This window comes from Drosophila obscura, unplaced genomic scaffold, assembly GCF_018151105.1.
Source record: "Drosophila obscura isolate BZ-5 IFL unplaced genomic scaffold, ASM1815110v1 contig_96, whole genome shotgun sequence".
Classification (NCBI taxonomy): domain Eukaryota; kingdom Metazoa; phylum Arthropoda; class Insecta; order Diptera; family Drosophilidae; genus Drosophila; species Drosophila obscura.
Genome location: NW_024542890.1, coordinates 2,014,583 through 2,035,548, shown reverse-complemented (window position 1 = coordinate 2,035,548; position 20,966 = coordinate 2,014,583). Strand labels below are relative to the sequence as shown.

Sequence of the window (20,966 nt, the reverse complement as noted above, 5' to 3'; positions counted from 1 at the left end):
ACAGTTGCTCCATGGAGGCGCCTACGAGTAGGCAGAGGGTGTAGTCCATTTCCGATTCCCCCCACTAATTTACTTAAAATGATGAGGCTGGCTTTGCAAAAAGCCGACTATAAAGTAGCAGCGATGGGCGCGATGTAGCATCGGGTGGGTTAAGGTTAGGGTTAGGGTTTGGGTTAGACATTTTAAACTTAAAGAATTTGTTTTAATATTTATTTTAGGTTTTTGGGTAAACTGACAATATTGCCTAGTGATGTCTGGAATGCAACACACAAAGGTTTCTTGGGAGTCACATAAATTGAAAAATTATATTTGATCATTTGCTTTTGTATTCAACAGTCAAACCCAGGTCCTTAGAAACAAACAAAAAATTATTATTGCGATAGAGAGCAAACAAGTAACAACTAGAAACTAAAAACTCACACTCGTCGAAAAATAAATTTAAATTTAACAAATTTTTCTAAAAGTTTAATATAGAATGGAAACCCCAAAATCAAACGTCTATGAATCGGTGCTACCGCATATCATTGCGATATTGAATTGCGAGCCACGTCAGAGTGAGTAACCTAAGGGCCAAGTGTGTGGGTGCGAATCACTAATTGATTTCTCCTCTTGCTCGCAGGCACCACTGTGGACGATTTATGCCACAAATTGAGGTCACTGCCCAGACGGATGATTTTGTGATGCAGCACATCAGTGCCTTTGAGACCCTTAAGACCGCTGTGAACTATGGCATAGCGTTGGGCACTGACATGGCCTACTGGCCCACTCAAATGGCAAGGTCCGCCTTGTCAGCAAGCCGCCCATACGCAGCCTTTCGAGCGAGCAGCCTCAACGCGGCGTAGAGGGCGAATACACTGATCTTCGCCGCAGCGTCGAGAAGGTGGAGCAGCCGCTGTTGAAGGAAGTCGACGAGGAGCTCTTGTTCAGCGACGAGAATGGCCGCCAGCCTTACAGCGTCGATGAGCCCCTCATCCCTGGCATGGGTACTACGCTCGTCAAAGAAGTTAGGGACAGGAAAGGTGGACACTCGATTAACTCACATACCATTGACGGACCAGCTGACGGAACCACTAACGGGCAAACTCAGCAGGAGAACTCCAATGGTGAAACCCAAACGACACAGTGGGGGCTGACTTAGCTCCAAATTAAATTTTGTTCGCTATATTCGATATAATTTACAATCAAAGCATTAATAATGCTACACTCTTTGGCATTTGCCACAAATACCTGTCACACCTTTTTGCTCTCTGATCTTCTGAGCATTGTTTAATAAAGGATTTGATCTGTACTTGCCAGAGTTTAATGCATTTGAATACGAGCATTGTCTTTGGTGTGAGACCTCGGAAAGGGCTCACATTTGGTGGCTGATTCGCTCTGATCCACTCGACTAAGCAGATAAGCAGAAGAAGGCTGGAAGTGGGCCAGCGGGTGAGAAGAGGCTAATAGGAGCCGCGGAAATACTTCGAATATATCCTTTTCAGAATTGGCTTGCCCTCGTAGGAAATATGCAAAATGTCATTAAACAGGGCGAAGAGATCCAGGGATATGCCCACAATCATTCCAAATCTCACTGCTTCCTTGAGGTCACTGAACGAGTGAATGTGGCGCAACATTTCTAAATAAATCAGTCGGAAAAACATATGGAATACCTAGATCGCTATACATAACGAAAGACTTTTTACCACTGAAAATCAAACAAACAATTGCAACAATGTACCTCATACCCGTACTTCTTTATGGTATCGAAGTCTTTAGTGACTGTAACTCCGCCAGCCAACGAAAGCTGAAAGTTGCTTTTAATAATATCACGGGATATATTAATAATAAACATAGAACTGACCGTATTTCTGACGTAATGATTAAGATACTCGATATTCCACCTAAATCCTGGAAAAACCATAGGGTCTTAACATAATTGCAGAAAATTGTATCCACCAAAGAACCTTGGTACCTATTTGAAAGACTTTGGTTTAGCACGTCAAGAAAGATCAGAAACATTATGACATTTAAATACAAGTGCTCCTGCACAATGCGGAAATTCTTTGTATATGCTGTTCGCATTTGGAACCCGCTCCCCACGGCCTTAAGGCCATAAGTGGCTCGAAGCAATTCAAAATCGCAATGGAGGAACATCTGCGCACTGCCTAACTCTAATGATTTAAACTTTTTATACCTGTACTCAAAAAGAGTTAAGAAGAGGTATATTAGATTTGTGGTAAAAGTGGATGTGTGCAACGCAGAGAAGGAAACGTTTCCGACTCCATAAAGTATATACATTCTGGATCAGCATCAATAGCCGAATTGATATAGCCATGTCCGTCCGTCTGTCCGTCCCTCCGTCCGTCCGTCTTGATGAGCGCCTAGATCTCTTTCGCTACCACACCGAATATCTGTGGCATACACAATATTTGAGATCATTTGAGATCAAAAGTTCAAAAAAGTATATTTTCCAGATTATATCTTAAAATAAGTCTTGATTCTTGTTGAGAAATAATAATTGGTCCACCACTTCCGGCTTAAGGCGGCTACGACGATCGGAAATAATTTGCCCACCCTTGCTGAACATCCTCTCTGACTCGTAGGATGGGCATAGCGACATATCTGAGGGCGACAGGGCCTGGCAGGCACTAACGACATATCTCCTCGCGGAGATTTTGGCACCATATCTCCGCACAGAATTTAGCGACATATCCCTGCTGAAAATGTAAGACATATCTCCTGCTGAAAAATGTATGGCAGGAGATATGCCGCCCGGAGATATGTCGTTACTCCGTAGGATGTTGCCGGGACGCACAAATATTTTTGGGCTACAGCTTTAAATGGCATCAAGTCGTCTGTATTTATCTAAAAATGTAACCATTTGAGCTTGATCTTCTTCTCTCGTAAGGTTTTTCTTTCATAGAGACGACAAAAACATAAAATCAAAACATCGATGTTTCGCCAAAAAACATCGATGCTTATAAAAATTTTAAAAACATCGATGCATCGATATAGGTAATTTTTATAGCATTGAACGCCAAGAACGGAAAATATTATAAACAATATTAGTCCAGTGAACCTAAAAAATTTGGAGTACTGAAGAAGGTCACCATCATTAATATATAGATGTTATATATTATATGTTGTCACGCTGCCACGTGCTACTGCCTACACTATTGCTGGTTTGATAGAATTCGGGATCCTTGTGCTCCTTGCATTTCGTTAATAGTCGAGGGACAGTTTGTTGACTGCCATAAATACAAACGCACTCATAGAAAACTTGTGCATTTGAGTCTGCTTCAATTTTTGTTGTCCATATGTTTGCCTTTTGAATAAACTTCAAAAACTTTATTCAGTTTCCGTTATTTATTCCGTCTTGGATATCAAAGTATAAATATTTGGGAAAATGCCGAGGAATAGAGAAATGTGCCCGATTTGCTTGAACGGGATGCGGTTTAAAGTGATAACGTCTTGCAAACATTCGTTTTGCAGAGCCTGCTTACGCAAAGCCATCAAATACAGCTCGAACAATGGTTGCCCGCTGTGCCGCACTGTAATAGCTTATTACACTGTAAGTAAAGAGTTTTATAGAGAAGCTACACGCAGATCCTCTCCATTCTAACCAACGCTCTTCTTATATCAGCGCAAATAAAGGGTCTTCCATGTTGCATTCTCACACTAAGTACATACATATAGACACACTTAGACCAATTAGTAACAAGAACACTTGGCAAGCGACTCGCAACAAATTCGCAACAAATATAATCAGACTCACACTAAGTTCACACTACAATCCCGCACTTCTGCGGCTCCTTTGGTTGACAGCCGCACCCGACCCACGGACCCGCGGTCATGAGGCTCCTCGTGGATCTCCGACTCGCCAACGAAGAGAAGTGCTCAAGGAACAGGAAGCAAGCAATAAAATATCTTTAACATTTCAACAGTTGTCCTGTTTATCCATTAAATGAAAACATTGTTAATAAAAAGGGCATTTTCTCTGCATTTTCTCTACAGATTTCATTCACAGCACTTAGACGTACACTATTTTACTCAGAGAATCGTTCTTTTATCAAAGATATAACCGACACAGTAAATGGATCTACCATTGAACTACAAAAATATTAATTGGAGTTCCAGGACCTCTTGGCATTGTGACTTTGACCGAAATATTCTTAGAGATCGGTTGATAAAGCTTTTTTAGCACAAGCCCACCTAGAACTTAGATTTATACGATCGCTTTTTACATAGTACGGTTGGAAATACATATGTATATATTCCACATGTTATTTATTATTTCCACTTCACTCCACTTTATCTATTTATTTATTTATTTAATGCTTTATCCTAATGCTACAAGTATAAACTTATTTGTATTGCGCTAGTCACTCGGTGAGTATATATAGTTCATTTTGGATGTTATCTACTTAAATCTAATACTTACACATTAACATTTTGTTTTGATTTAATTTTTTTTTATTTTTATACCCGTACTCAAAAAGAGTTAAGGGGTATATTGTATTTGTAGTAAAAGTGGATGTGGGCAACTCAGAGAAGGAAACGTTTCCGACCCCATAAAGTATATATAATTTTTATCGTTAGCCGAGTCGTTATAGCCATGTCCGTCCGTCCGTCCGTCTTGATGAGCTAGAGCAACCAATTTTTTTTTCCAGACTCATGTGATATCACACTGCCTAAAGTGTATTTCAAAATTTCGACCCGCGAGAGCGAGAACTATAGAAGTTCAATTAAATATATTCTGTCAGTAAATGTGAGTACATAAGTTCAATTATAAATATAGCTGTAATTACTCCTAAATGTTTCTATGTATTCTGAATAATTAAATGTTAATAACTATTACAACTGTTGTGACTAGCGCCCTAATTTATGGAAAATACAATACAAAAAATTGCTCAAGACATCCGTTTCAATCTGTTTGAACAGTTGCTCCATGGAGGCACCTACGAGTAGGCAGAGGGTGTAGTCCATTTCCGATTCCCTACCCCACTAATTTACTTAAAATGATGAGGCTGGCTTTGCAAAAAGCCGACTATATAGAGTAGCAGGGATGGGCGCGATGTAGCATCGGGTGTGTTAAGGTTAGGGTTAGGGTTTGGGTTAGACATTTTAAACTTAAAGAATTGGTTTTAATATTTATTTTAGGTTTTTGGGTAAACTGACAATATTGCCAATTTGCTTTTGTATTCAACAGTCAAACCCAGGTCCTTAGAAACAAACAAAAAATTATTATTGCGATAGAGAGCAAACAAGTAACAACTAAAAACTCACACTCGTCGAAAAATAAATTTAAATTGAACTAATTTTTCTAAAAGTTTTATTTGATATCCATTACTATAGAATGGAAACCCCAAAATCAAACGTCTATGAATCGGTGCTACCGCATATCATTGCGATATTGAATTGCGAGCCACGTCAGAGTGAGTAACCTAAGGGCCAAGTGTGTGGGTGCGAATCACTAATTGATTTCTCCTCTTGCTCGCAGGCACCACTGTGGACGATTTATGCCACAAAATTGAGGTCACTGCCCAGACGGATGATTTTGTGATGCAGCACATCAGTGCCTTTGAGACCCTTAAGACCGCTGTGAACTATGGCATAGCGTTGGGCACTGACATGGGCCTACTGGCCCACTCAAATGGCAAGGTCCGCCTTGTCAGCAAGCTGCCCATACGCAGCCTTTCGAGCGAGCAGCCTCAACGCGGCGTAGAGGGCGAATACACTGATCTTCGCCGCAGCGTCGAGAAGGTGGAGCAGCCGCTGTTGAAGGAAGTCGACGAGGAGCTCTTGTTCAGCGACGAGAATGGCCGCCAGCCTTACAGCGTCGATGAGCCCCTCATCCCTGGCATGGTACTACGCTCGTCAAAGAAGTTAGGGACAGGAAAGGTGGACACTCGATCAACCCCACATACCATTGACGGACCAGCTGACGGAACCACTAACGGGCAAACTCAGCAGGAGAACTCCAATGGTGACACCCAAAACGACACAGTGGGGGCTGACTTAGCTCCAAATTAAATTTTGTTCGCTATATTCGATATAATTTACAATCAAAGCATTAATAATGCTACACTCTTTGGCATTTGCCACAAATACCTGTCACACCTTTTTGCTCTCTGATCTTCTGAGTATTGTTTAATAAAGGATTTGATCTGTACTTGCCAGAGTTTAATGCATTTGAATACGAGCATTGTCTTTGGTGTGAGACCTCGGAAAGGGCTCACATTTGGTGGCTGATTCGCTCTGATCCACTCGACTAAGCAGATAAGCAGAAGAAGGCTGGAAGTGGGCCAGCGGGTGAGAAGAGGCTAATAGGAGCCGCGGAAATACTTCGAATATATCCTTTTCAGAATTGGCTTGCCCTCGTAGGAAATATGCAAAATGTCATTAAACAGGGCGAAGAGATCCAGGATATGCCCACAATCATTCCAAATCTCACTGCTTCCTTGAGGTCACTGAACGAGTGAATGTGGCGCAACATTCTCAAATAAATCAGTCGGAAAAACATATGGAATTCCTAGATCGCTATACATAACGAAAGACTTTTTACCACTGAAAATCAAACAAACAATTGCAACAATGTACCTCATACCCGTACTTTTTTATGGTATCGAAGTCTTTAGTGACTGTAACTCCGCCAGCCAACGAAAGCTGAAAGTTGCTTTTAATAATATCACGGGATATATTAATAATAAACATAGAACTGACCGTATTTCTGACGTAATGATTAAGATACTCAATATTCCACCTAAATCCTGGAAAAACCATAGGGTCTTAACATAATTGCAGAAAATTGTATCCACCAAAGAACCTTGGTACCTATTTGAAAGACTTTGGTTTAGCACGTCAAGAAGATCAGAAACATTATGACATTTAAATACAAGTGTCCTCACAATGCGGAATTCTTTGTATATGCGTCGATTTGGAACCCGCTCCCCACGGCCTTAAGGCCATAAGTGGCTCGAAGCAATTCAAAATCGCAATGGAGGAACATCTGCGCACTGCCTAACTCTAATGATTTAAACTTTTTATACCTGTACTCAAAGAGTTAAGAAGAGGTATATTTTGGGTGGAGTGTGCAACGCAGAGAAGGAAACGTTTCCGACTCCATGTATATACATTCTGGATCAGCATCAATAGCCGAATTGATATGCCAGTCCCGTCTGTCCGTCCCTCCGTCCGTCCGTCTTGATGAGCGCCAAGATCTCTTCGCTACCACACCGAATATCTGTGGCATACACAATATTAAAGATACGATATAACTAAAAACGCAGTATCGTAGAGAATGACCATATTTATTAGAATGCCGAACCTGATGAAGATCGGATCATTATTGTAGCCAGCACAAGACCACGCTACTCATTCTCTTTCTGGCTCGCTCACTGTGCATCGTTCAGTGGGCGAGTGCACGCTAGCGGAGAATATGTAGAATCTAAATGGTACATGTATAAACTGCATGTTAGATGTAGAATATGTAGCAAAAAAATGAAAATTTTACATAAATATTAAGATCAAAACTTTATATACTGACTGAGTACGGGTATAAAAGTAGAGTCGCGTCGCCAGAAGCGACTCACACGTTCCTTCTCGTTTTTGTTTTTATTTTCTACGTTTATTTTTATTATTAATGATAAGTTTATTTATTTTGCTTATTATACCCGTACTCAAAAAAGAGTTAAGGGGTATATTAGATTTGTGGTAGTGGAGTCGCAGAGAGGAAACGTTTCCGACCCCATAGTATTAATCTTGATCAGCATCATAGCCGAGTATATAGCCATGTCCGTCTGTCCGTCCGTCTGTCCGTCTTGATGGCGCCTGGATCTAGAGACTATAAAGGAAACCAAATTTGGTTTCCAGACTCATGTGTATCACACTGCTACGTGTATTTCAATTCGCCCCGCCCCTTCCGCTCACACAAGGACGAAAATCTGTGGCACAGTTTTAAAGATCGTAAATGAGTACGTAGAGATGCCAGTCAACCCCTGCGGAGGAGATGAAAACAACATGTACAATCTACATGTTAGATGTGAATGACATTGTAGATGAGATGTGATACAAATGTAGCATGTAATGTCATTTTTTTTTAATTCTAAAATTTAAAAATCATTCTCAAAATGTATATACTGACTGGTCGGGTTGTGATCGTGTCCCGAAACGACTCACACGTTCCTTCCGTATTTAATGGTTTCCTTAATGTTCTTTTATTTTTATATTGAAATTGAGTTGCACCCCGAATAGATTTAAGGTGATGAGGAAGACTGTTCCATAAGCGGATTGCATTGACAAAGAACTGCCTCTTCGAGCAAAGCGATTGAGTTCGAGGGCATAAATAGTTTTTAGGTGTAGGGTTAAATATTTGCAGTAAAGGTAATCGGTTCTTGGGTGTACACAATTTTATGAAGTTCTAAAGTCTACCCAAGTGGTCAAGTTAAGGGCAAGTATTTTATTAGTCAGTGTCGTGGCACCCCTGTATATCATATTTTGATAGGAGAGCATGACTTTATATTTCTAGTTTGGACAGTTGTTTATGAAGCACAGTAGACCAGGCTCTGTTAATCTACATCCAGTGTTGTCGGAGAATGGAATTCTATTTTTATATTAGTACTATTACAAAATGAGTTCACAAGCAGGAAATCACGATCACAATCTTGACGGAAAATATGACAAATCGACACGGCAGATCGGACAAAAGATGAAAATTGAAAAACCACAACAAGTGGGAAGCACATTAAAGCAGCAGGATCACAATGAAACTTTCATCGATTTAAAGACAAAACAAGGCTGGCAAAGAAAATACAATGAACCAACTGGTTATTGGATTGGAGGAGCTATAGGTGCAAAGGCGGCGTCCGAGATCAGCACTGTACGAGGAGAAAATGTCAAATCTGGATTGGACCGTAAGGGAGTAAGTGTCGTAGAAAAGCGAAATGGTATCGGTGCCCGCTCTTTGGGTTCACTACAACAAGCGGCACAAGAGATGGAGCCCTGCCCCAAGCCGGGTGCTCCGCTTATGGGAGGATGGACTCGCCTCGGATCGGATGTTCTAAAGCAAAGCCCACCATCGCCCCAACAGGGCGAAGAGCAAAAGCACTGCAGCACCGAAAAGTTGTTCGTCCGGCAGCAAAAGCTCCCTACTAATACCCGTACCAAAATTCCTCCTAAAGCCAAGATCCAAAGTATTACCGATAACCTGGGTACTCCAATTAAGGTAGGATGGGCTCGACTTGGATCGGATGTTGTGAAGCAAGGCTTCCAACAGCTTCAGCAGGGCGAAGTGCAAGATCAGCAACAAGGTCATGCTAATACTCATTCGATAATCCCTCCCAACGACAAGGCGCGTTGTGAGTGCAACCAATTTTCCGGGCCGCTGACAAGCAGCGACAAGAAAAATTTGTTGACCCCAACAAAGCCCCCAGTCTGGGTCACACAGCGCGCTGGCCGTCAAAAACATCTCAAGAGCATTGAGTTCAACTTTTTCGATGGCGTTCAAAGCCCACATGACGACACTCTCTGCGGGCTCGATTGCCCCAAGGTCGATGATGAAATCCAGTTTCCAAATCTACACTAAGGTTCTTCCTCGCCCACCTAACTCTGTGAAGCGATGACAAAATTCAAAATATATGCTGCCAAAAATAAAAAATTATGCAAGTGACCGAATGCCAAAGGGTCCGTCTACACATCTGCACGGGTATTAAGAGCCTTGCCCTCTAATCTTCCATTACTTCCTATTTCCAATGAACTTCTTTTATTCACATGTACCCATATATTTATCAATTAAACGACTTCTGTTCCCATTTATCATCACAAGATCTTGGATAAGTGATGTTCCTTTTCAGTTTTTCCATTTCGTGTGCTTTTTGTTTTGGGAACCCCGCCTTAAAGCTTTTTCATATTGCTTGGCCATCAATTGCAGCGATGGGGAAGAGCGCGAGTTTTCTAGCTGTGTTTTATTTTTTTACCTCCTCTCTTTCTGTACACCTTTTTGTTTTGCCTGTTTTTGCCTGCAATGTATATTAAATTGAACAACTTCTGGATCTCATAGTGGGATGGACTGAGAGGGTGTAAAAGAAGCGGAAAAAGTACGTCTGAAAACTTTTCTGTGTGACCTGCCTTCCGTTTCCATCTCTCTGTCTGTTGCTTTAATTACCGCTAGTAACACACGTTACCTGTCAAGTCCAGAAAGAGACTGCGCTTTAGAAAGGCAGTGAAAGGCAGTGCAAAGGCAAAATGTTCCGGGGATTGCAAATTAAATGAAATTCTAGAAAGTTTTCCAGTATGAACCTTTCGGAATGGGGGAAGACTGCTCCCCCAAGTATCTATGCCTTGAACTGGAAACAAGTCGGCTAAGTTTCTATTGATTATGACTATGTAGCACCCACCACTGGCACCTTGATTAGGCTGAATCAGAAGCAAACTGTATCTAAAAACCAAAAGCAACCAATTAGGGAGAGGTAGGACTCGGAATTTTGTTGACATGATGAATGTATCAAGAGAGGGGGGTCGGAAAATACAGTTTCAGCTTGTTAAAATTGATTGCCCGGGCCCAGAGCGAAGAGCCAGACGAACAACTACTTAGGCATGTCACCTTTTACTGGTCTGGGCTCTGGAATCAACATTGATTTATATTTGCATTGACACTTCGGCCAACTGACCCCCCAGACAACCCCAACCCAGACCACACACAACTCGATCCGTTTGACTGTCGCACAAATTTGTCCTTGTCATTGTTTTACAAGATGTCCTCCTCCGACCCACACAGAACCATTCAGCACAACCCAAAAAGGGGTAGAGAAAAGGCAGCTGCGGAAAGAGAAAGATAAAAACAGAGAGCTTTCGAAAAGAAACGAATTTGGAGGAGCTCCAGGTGCAAACCTCAGACACTTCGTATATATACGAAGAAAAAAGCCCTGAAATTATAATATTTTCACTTAGATTTTAATATTTATGCCATTGATTTTCATCCAAGAGTGTTTGTATTAAAATTTAATATTTTTCACTTAAATTTTGATATTAAAATAAAAATATTTTAATTTAATATATTTTATATTTAAGTTGAATATATTTCATATTTAAGTTTAATATGTTTCATATTTAAATTTAATATATTTCATATTTAAATTTAATATGTTTAATATTTAAATCTAATATGTTTCATATTTAATTTAAAAATATTTTATGCCTAAATTTAATATGTTTCATATTTATATTGAGTATATTTCATTTTTAAACTAATCGATTATTATTTTGCCTACGCGGACTACATTTCAAGTCCTCATGGTTTGAAATTCACCAAGTTAAAGTTTGCAGAAATAATCGCAACAGAAAACTGCATTTCTTGTGATTATGGCCCTGCGCAAAGATAATTTAAACTGTGTATTCAAGGCTGCAGCAGCGTGAACCAGTTGGGAATCCGAGGGACATAAAAAAAATAATATAAACATATTTAAAATAAATACAACAAATATTTAATTTCATTTAATATGGAATATTTAAAATAAAAAGTTTTCCATTTAGATTTTAAAACAAAAATTTTGAAATCAAGTCATAATAATATTCAATTTAAATATGAAACATATTTATTTACAAACTTAATATATTATATTTATTTTAAAGTGTTTTGTATTAAGATTTAATATGACCGTATTAAAAAAGCCATTTTAATACAATTATATTTGAATCAAAGTGAATTCTATTTAATTTTACTATGTTTGTATATAAAAATCGCATTTTAAATTCAAATATGACTGTAGTTATTTTTACTATGCCTTTTTTCTATCAGTGTACCCTTTAAAGAAGGAAGTAGTGCCTTACCATTAACGTATTGCCAACTGAGTAGATTTTGGACTGTCTCTAGGAAAATTAATCACTTATTTTTAATAATTTCATTTCTGACTTTGAGGGGTCCGAAAGTTTACGATTAGAGATTTAACAATTATGTAGGTACGTACATATATACATTTGTATGTAAATCCACTTCAAAGAATAACATTTTATGTTTTACTTCAGCAATAAAAGCTCAAGTTTGGGATATGCGTGGCTTTCCCATGGCACTCGCTCTACCCCGAAACAGCCTTTAAACATATATATCCAAAACTATACACCATATCATACGCAAAATACGCATTTTACTTCACTCACGTGCACAGTTGTTTATGTAAATGTACATACATACGTATACATATGTACTTATTTGCACTATAGAGAGATAATGTGAAGGATAAATATACTTTTTTGGGCTTTGGTCACGCCCTCGGACAGACAAGTCACACTTGAATAGTCTCGTTTCCGTGAACTGAAATAATTTCAAAGTTGACACACGAAATTACCATTGATAAATGCAGGAAATGTGCTCCATAGACCCCATCAGAACGCTCCATCCACCCCTCTGCCCATTCGGCCCGGCACAGTGCGGTCAGTGGAGGAGGCGAAGCCGGAGCCGGAGCCGGAAACCAACTGGCTTACAGCAGGAGGAGAAGCTCGTACACAATAGCCATGCAAATTGGACACGGCTGCATCAAACTGTTCTGTTCCCACTGACGCAGCCGGCTCATGTTTGTGTGGTGTGTGTTTGCTTAACTTGGTCATCAAGTCAAAAGAAGAGCAAACTGGTGACCGACAAAGAGAAAGAGAGAGAGAGAGAGAGCGAGAGTGGCTTCCTGGCTTTCGCATGAAAAGAATGACCTATAGAGCAGGAGAGACTATCCCATGAGCTGACTGACTGGTCTCTTTACGCTTCCACTGTGGTTGGCCATAATTTACCAAGGACTTTCCCCAATGTAAATTATGGGACGATTGTTAATCAACATAAGCTCAGATACGGTGTAGATCGCACAGCTTTTAGACAGCAGGGCATTTTTATTCACCATTAATCGCATACGAGCCTGAGCCCGAACCCTTTGAGTATATTAAATTGTTGATTCGCTTATGCAATTTTCAATGGAGGTTCCCCCACCCACTGGCTCGTGTAGCTTAAAATGCCTGCGTGGTCCAAGTGCAATTTAATTAATTCGAGTGTACGTCAAAAACGTGCCGCACGTGGCATGACTACCCCTCGAAAAACTTAGTCCCAATTCAATTGCACTTTTCGACATCTTCCGAGGTGTTAGTGTTCGCCATTTTGCTTGCCCGAGATGGGGCAATTTTATTTATAGCTTCCATCAGCGACCGATGGCACCAAGTTATTTTTGACGTGTCGTCCCGTCAACGTCAATGGAAAGTTGACATGCGAATGGCAGGGAAACACCTGTTCCAGGACCACGCTCAATGCTCCATTTTCAATTGACATCTTCGAGTGCCTAATGATGATGGCGGGCATCGTGTTTGCTTATCTACCGAGTAAGTGCGATTTTAATTAAATTTAAGTCACATTGTCAACGCTCATGCACCAAAATGGAGAGGGGCTCGTAGGATGCCAACAAAACAGCAGCAACCAAAGGAAAAAGCCAGGAAAAAGACCGGATTTCGCGTTTTTACATACCCTACATACCGACCACAAGCTCCGAGGTCTTAGCTGTCTCGGAAAGGGAATACAAGAGGCTCAAGTAGGCAGCCATGCAATTTTCTCCACGCAGAGACGCAGCGGGGAGGCCACCACTAGCGCCAAATCCAACAAAAAGGTCTGCAGCAACAACCACCCTTGAGGATGGAGCCAACAGCCAGAAAAACAGCAACGAATATTGCTTTCGCATGTTACGCACACTCCCTGCTGCTTCAGCGACCCAACCACAAATAACCAGTGAACCAGATATCCAACGAAGCCAGAAACAGTCCAGAGCTGCAAAGCAATGGCAAAAACTTCTACATATTATTAAATAATTACGTTATATTCACTTACATTTAAGAGCAGCACGCAAGAGAAAACCACACTCCAAGAAATGAGACGACAATTCCAAGGTAGATGCACACATACATATGTGCATGTAATTCTTTTATTAAAATTCTTCCTCCGATGATATACCAAAAAGGGAAAGATTTTAATGGATGGAGAAATGGCAGTTCTCCAGGCAAGCATACGAGGGTGACACGGGTACTAATCACGGCAAGACTGAACGTGTGGTTTATAAGCGACTATGAAGACTATGACATTCAGGACTTCTGGGACCAATGCATCCAGGTCGAAAGAGGCTGTCGGGGAAGTTCTACCTGGTACTCGATTAATGTAGCTTATACAATATATTCCTGAGCTCCGTCTATCTTTCCTCCTAATGACAAATTTCATAGCTGTTTTCATACCGCACATTCTGTTGACGTTAATCTCTCACTTTCCACCATCGAGGTACCATGCGGCAGTCCAACATATCTCACTCACTCCGACAGGGCCGCTAATGAACTTTTTGGTTCTGAATTCTCGATTCTCCCGCACATTCTAAATTGTGGATGTCACTTTATGCAGTGTGATGTCAAACGAGTCTGCACACAAACTTTTCTTGCCATAGCTCTTACCGGGCAGACTATTTCGACTCGGCTCGTGATATTGAATATATATAAACATACACAAAATATAACTAACTAGGAAAAACACAACATAAGCGTCTGAAAATGGTTTCGTTATTTTGAACAACATTCTCCAGGAATAGAAACCCTTTTTTGCAGCATTTGAACCCATTTTCACAACACTTTGGCACTCAAAAAGAAATATCTATAAAACAGCCCTTAATCAGCGTTTTTCGCTTTAAAACATCAATACCGTCGATTATTGATTTTGTTTCGATTAAATATTTATACATTCATGATTCGTCACCTATATTGTTAGTAGTTGTTTCTTTGTTAAGTTGTAAGAGCCTAGGCAGCTATGGTACTATGCTACGGGCCGCGAACGATACCGGGGGGGGGGGTAGGCACCGCTTCGTTATTTCAAAGCGTGCTTGCAACATTTATTTCATCTGGAGAACCCCATCACAATATAGATGTTAAACACATCTTTTAAAGCACCACGATCGTATTTTTGGAAAATTTTCGATTTTTCAATTTTGTGGGTCTCCACGCTAACACACCTTTTCCACCACGAGGTGATCATGGAAAATCTTATTAATGGTCGCCATACTAATGCCCAAGGATACATCAATCTCACAGTACAGTACAGTGTGACATGACGATCTTGCTCAATCATTTCGCGCACAGCATCGATATTTTGTGGCACAAAAATTCAATTTAAACAACCGTCACGAAATTCGTCCTGCAACGAAGGACGTCCACGGTTGAATTCGCGATACAAGTTTTTTAAATTGGCAATGCATGGTGCTCCATCAATAAAAGTTGAACTCAGCGGGTCTAAGTATTCTTGGCTTAAAAACGCACCTCAAATATAGTAGAAAATCATGACAAATGCATTTTTGACTGAGATGTGTTTTTAATTAATCGTTAATCGATATCAAACGTGGTCGTACATGAAAATTTTGTATGTAATTCATAAAAGTCCAAACTTTTTTGTGAAACTAACCATTTGGTCGTAGCACGACTAGAAGTGGCCTAGGCCAGAAACATAAATAGCACCCCTCGTATTCCTAAACTCTTTTAGAACCGGATATAAAAAATGCAATAACTGGTAAGTAGTATTAAGCTCAACCAGCTGACAACTGCTCTCTTAAATACTTGTCGATTGACATTGATTGATGCATGAAATTCTTCGTTATTGTATGTAGATGTATATATGCATGTACATACATATGTATATATATTCTAGTCTAGTCTCGTGCCATAAGGTGTAGACTGTCCACCTGCCTGGCAGAAAAACTCCTGTCCAAGGACCCAAATCGATACTGACGATGAATACGAGCCAGTCCAACGCCAACAGAGCGTTGCCAGGAGCGATAAGGGAGCCTCATAGACGGAGAAATTCCGAGATGTCTTTGTGCACCTCGACTCAGCTGTTCGTTCCTCTCGCTGCAAGAGTCATTTCGGCTGGCTTCTACAAAAAAAGGCATGCGGCATTGTCATCCTTTATATGCCGTCAAAGTGAAAATCCATGCGAGAAATTATGTGTCAAAGTTTCACTTTTGATATGCCAAAGCATCTTGCGTGAGTCTGGGAAGAAGGATGGGTGAGTGTGTGGTGAGTGGTGAGTGGTGAGTGGGTAGTGTGGATAGTGTGGGTAGTGCGGGTAGATGCGGAGAGTTGGGAGTTTCCCAGCTCATGATGCTGGCATTGCAACGCGACACGCTCCACTGACGCACTGACAAAGACACATTTGCGGCCTCTGCCCCTTCCCAACACAATCAAGATGAGAAATGACACTGGGTCGATGGATTCCGTTGGTTGGTGGTAGGGCACTGGGAGGCGACTGACTAAGTGGAAGTAGTGGGGGTAGTGGGGGTAGTGGGGGTAGTGGGCGTGCTACCAATTACTCGAGTTACTGGCCCAGTGCATGTCCAGGGTACGTAGTCCATAGGATGTCATTGAAACGTATCCTGCCTTTTAGCCTTTCTCCATTGGTCTCCCTCCTCATCTCCCATCCACACACACACACTCTCTCAATTAGTTGTGCCTTGGTTTTTGCAAAAGACAATGTCTCTCTGGTGCTTCTTCTTGCAATTCGACTGTTTCCTTTTCTGCTGATATTTCCTTGGACCGGCGCCAGGTCCCGGTCCCTGCCCACGACTTCATTTTCCATGGGGTATATCGAATTTAATACTACGGAAAGTTTTGTGGTTTTTCCTACACATTTTCCCAAATACCAACACATTTACTTTGGATTTTATTTCATTCCAAAAACCGTAGAAGACACCTTTCGGTACATGTGGTGCAAATTCAGCAACTGAATAACTGAATATTTTTTTTATCAGATAAATGACCCTCTAAGAGGCATTGAAGAGGTCGAAACTCGCTCGCTCTTTCTTAGCCGGACCATTTCTGGCATCTGTACTCGCTCGCTGGTGGCACCATCATGCAAAGCAATGTAATCTACCCTACTTTACAGTTGACAACCCACAGAACGTGGCCTGCCCTGCCCTGCCCTGGCCCGACCCGCCACTGGCCGCCACTGGCCGCCATTGGTCGGTTGCGGTTGCGGCTCCAACCTCAGCTTTGACTGCGGGCCTGGTACTGTTGCTGGTCCTGCCTTTTCTCGCTCTTTTGCGAGCGGCTGCACTCGAGGCTGGATTCAACTGCAGTTTCGGTCCAGGCGCACGGATCCCATCCATCTGCCCTTGCCAGCTTGCCTGGCCAGAGTGCCTTATCAGTGTTTGTGCACTTTGCTTAATTTGATTCCGCATTTGGCACCCGGGCTTTGATTGTGTGTCTTTGCCCTACTTTTTGGAACCTCTGACCTGGTTAAGACGGCTCTCCTGGTCCTGGTCACCCCAGATGGAGGCGCTATCGCGGTCAAAATACGCCAGCTGAACTTCAACTTCGAATTGCAAGTCTGAAGTCTGACCTAATCGGAGGACTTCTCTTGAATGGATTGATTGATAAGAGATTTAATTGATTGCATGTATGATTGGTGAACTCAATCGGGAGTTTATACATTACTTAAATTAAATTAAGGTCCAACTGATGATGTGAATGATTGGGTCCATTCAAAAGAATTAAATTTTAAACGTTTGTGGTTTTCCGTTGTATCTTTTATTGTATTCGATGATTGTCTACATAAATAAAGTGCACAGTGCTTAATTTGTTGATTCTCTGACGTCCGATCTGTTATCGTGTCTCAGTTCTCGCAATCGATCGATCTTTGTCCTTCCAATTATGTCAATCGTTCCTATGTCCATGCCTCCAATTTATTTAATCCGCTGCCGCCCCAGACGTCGACGTCGACGTCTGGTCTGCCTGCCTGCCTGCCGCCCATTGACAGGCTGCAGAATTTATCGGTACCATTAAACGCAGCATTCTATCTTCGATTCCCAGCACCCAATTGGTAAGGGAACCCAAGCGACTGACATGCAATTTATAGCCCGTTCGGGTAATTGACAGACGCTCCTGCTACTTCCTGCTACCTCCCTCCCCCCGGCTCGGCTGGATGTTGCTTCTGTTTATTAATAAATTGTCACTTGCATCGCTGTGTCCCAGACTTGCCCCGACTGTTGGGGCATTATGGTTGATTGCCATTTGGTTGTGTGAGAACAAGATGGGAAGATGGAGGGAGATGGGGAGGATTCCCGCTGCCAATTAGCTGCCATCATGGCTGGCACTCGCTCTGCAGCATCCTGCCGTGGCTCCATCGTTCGATTCGTTGACTAATCCTTGTTAAGCTTCATCGAAATTGTATCATTATCATATCGAGAGCTGCCATTTTTGGCTTACACAATGGCCATGCTCAGTTTTTGCTCCTTCAGCTGCTGCTGCTCTTGGTCTGGTCCCTGTGCCGTGGCTGCCTTGGGTACCGTACCTGAGGGAAATCTCCATTTCTGTCATTCGCCTAACATCTCAATTCAATCTGTATAATGCTGCTGCTCCAGCTCCTCCCGCTTCGATTTTGGCGTTAACAAGTTTTCTTCTCACACTTTATTTATATATATGTATGTATGTATGTATATACGTATCTCTGTACGCTTGGTAGGAGGTCGGGTCCCTGCTGCTGTCCGACTCCGGACATTCCGACTGCTGGCTACGGACTTCAGACTGCTGCAGCAACTTAAGCTGCTTATTATCCCAGGGGGTTGGTCGTTCAAGGCGTGCAGTGGGTAGGGAGGGTGGCGAGGGATACACATACACGCAGCCTTGTTCAAGCACTAATTGGATTTCTTTGAACAATGGCCAACCATTGGACATTTTTTTTCTTGGGCTGCCCAGCGACTATGGCCCGGAAATTCAATTGTCAGTTTGATTAATCTATTGATAAATTTCAAAGAAATGTATAAAAAGTTGTAGTCATAAGGTAATTAATGTACAGAACTGCCCAATAGCCACAGGCCAGCTATTCTCAGCAATTTCTCAATTTATTTAATCTAAAAACCGCAAAAACTGCCTCTGATTCTGCCTTAGCCTTAGTCCAGCGAAACTACAATAGTGCAAGAGATCCAAAAGTTTACTGAATAAGTCTATCGATTGATTTCCTATTTGCTGAAGCTCAAGTATTACACCGAAGCCGACTGGCAGCCTCTGAACAATGCAAATGAACACTGAACGCGCGCTATTGTCTTCCGTTGCTCGGGGCTGCAGTTAATCTATCGAATAATATAATGAAATATCCATAATAACTGCTGCCAGAAGGGAAGGAAGGAAGCAAGCAAGGCAGAGCCATCGATATCCAGACTCTCTTGAATTGTTTTGCTTAAGCTGGAGTGTAATTCGAAGTGGGTTGCCACCACTCGAACAATGTCGGAGAACAATCATAGAACAGAATCGTTTGTCGTTGCCAGGGGATGAAGTTACTGGCGAGAGTAGCAGGAAGAATGAAGCATGGCGGATTGAGGATGGACGGAGTGCTTGGACTCCGCCTCATCACTTACGGTTAATTGCGATGGCAACGGACGCAAAAAGCGCACATAATTCATGCCACTCGGACTCGGACAGCAGCAGCAGCAGAAGCAGAAGCAGAAATAGAAGCAACTGAAGCCAATGCTAACAAGCACATTAATAATATCTTAGCGCAGACTTTCAAGTGGCGCCCACAGAACACTGGTAACTGATGCTGTAGCATCCAACCCAAGGGCACACTGCGTTCATGAATGTAGTTGTGGGCATCTGAAATAAAGAAAAAACTTTCCATCTAGTACATAGTAACTAGTACCCACATAAGTATGTGCATTAATATACATAAGCATAGGAAAGGGCGCTGCTACTGCGCTGCATCTCCACGTACAGTATACAACAATGTTTAGCACCTGCTTAAATAACCGTCATCTTTTTCGTCATCTGTGGATCCATTTTGCCAACTGTCTGCACAGAATGTATGCGTGGCGAACACCGATCTAAATTCTATACAGATCCATGTAAACTTATCTAGCTGCAGCTTTTACAAGTATGTACGGGTAATATATGATGGGTTTTAAATATAAATGGTAATCAACATTTAAAAAGCTAGGATGCATTTATCCAGCAATTAATTTGGAAGCCTACATTTACAACGATCTACTGACAAAGAAAGTAAATAACATCCTAAATACCTAAACTCTTGTATTTTGGATATATTTGTGTAACTGTTGAACACGATTATGATTTGTACACTGTAGTAATAACTACACAATTTATGCTTCACTATTATAACACTATTAGTATTAGTTTTTATGGTATTTAACACACTCAAAATAACTATATATATTAAATTTGCGTTTAAGTTTCATATTTAAATTGATTTATTATGCTTGATTCAATTTCTTTTAAAATCCAGCTTTTTATTTTAATATTCCATATTAATGTCAATATTTTTTGTTTTATTTATGTTTTTTTTTTTAGTCCCCGAATGCACGGTCAGCTGGCCGCCTTCGTGTTAGCGGGGATACACAACCAATGCGCCTCCAGTTGGTTTCTAGTTGCTTAACCATTCAGACCATGGGCTTGAGAATTGGTACCATTCCATGTTATGGTATATATGTAGATTAAATTTCGTATTAATTTAAATGGTAACTAAATATGCTATTTAAATATGACATATTTTATAAATTAATTTAAATATTTCTATATTAATACAAATTTGTGATTCAATTTAATACAACCACTCTTGGTGACAATGGCTATATAAGTGAAATTAGGTTTCTATCCGGATATTGGGTATAGTAGTAGCTTATGGGTTATAACCTCCTATATCTGCCGATGGAATCGTTATGTATATATTATTTATTATACAGCATCAGGACAGCCCTACTTGTCCGCGAAAGTGCACCGGAGCTGGCAAAAGATATCGTACATATGTAGGTGCCAAGAGTAAGAAGAATGGAATTTAAGGTCGTGTTACTTACACGTCATCGCCAAAGTTATCGATGACATCAGATTGATGTGTCATCTGATGGTTCATCGATATCGCGTATTGCAGGGTATGTAAATGTGTTGTATGTGTATTTGTGCCAGAAGCTCTCCAACATATAACAATATTAGAA

The 20,966-nt window shown here is 41.2% G+C and overlaps 1 protein-coding gene across 1 annotated transcript; it reads left to right on the top strand.

The window, feature by feature from the left end:
* Positions 1-370: 370 nt before the first annotated feature.
* Positions 371-6,153, top strand: LOC111077309. Its single transcript, XM_041596141.1, has 3 exons — positions 371-489; positions 5,350-5,414; positions 5,480-6,153. The coding sequence occupies exons 1-3, from the start codon at positions 476-478 to the stop codon at positions 6,010-6,012; spliced, it is 612 nt and encodes a 203-aa protein (XP_041452075.1). The 5' UTR covers positions 371-475; the 3' UTR covers positions 6,013-6,153.
* Positions 6,154-20,966: the final 14,813 nt, after the last annotated feature.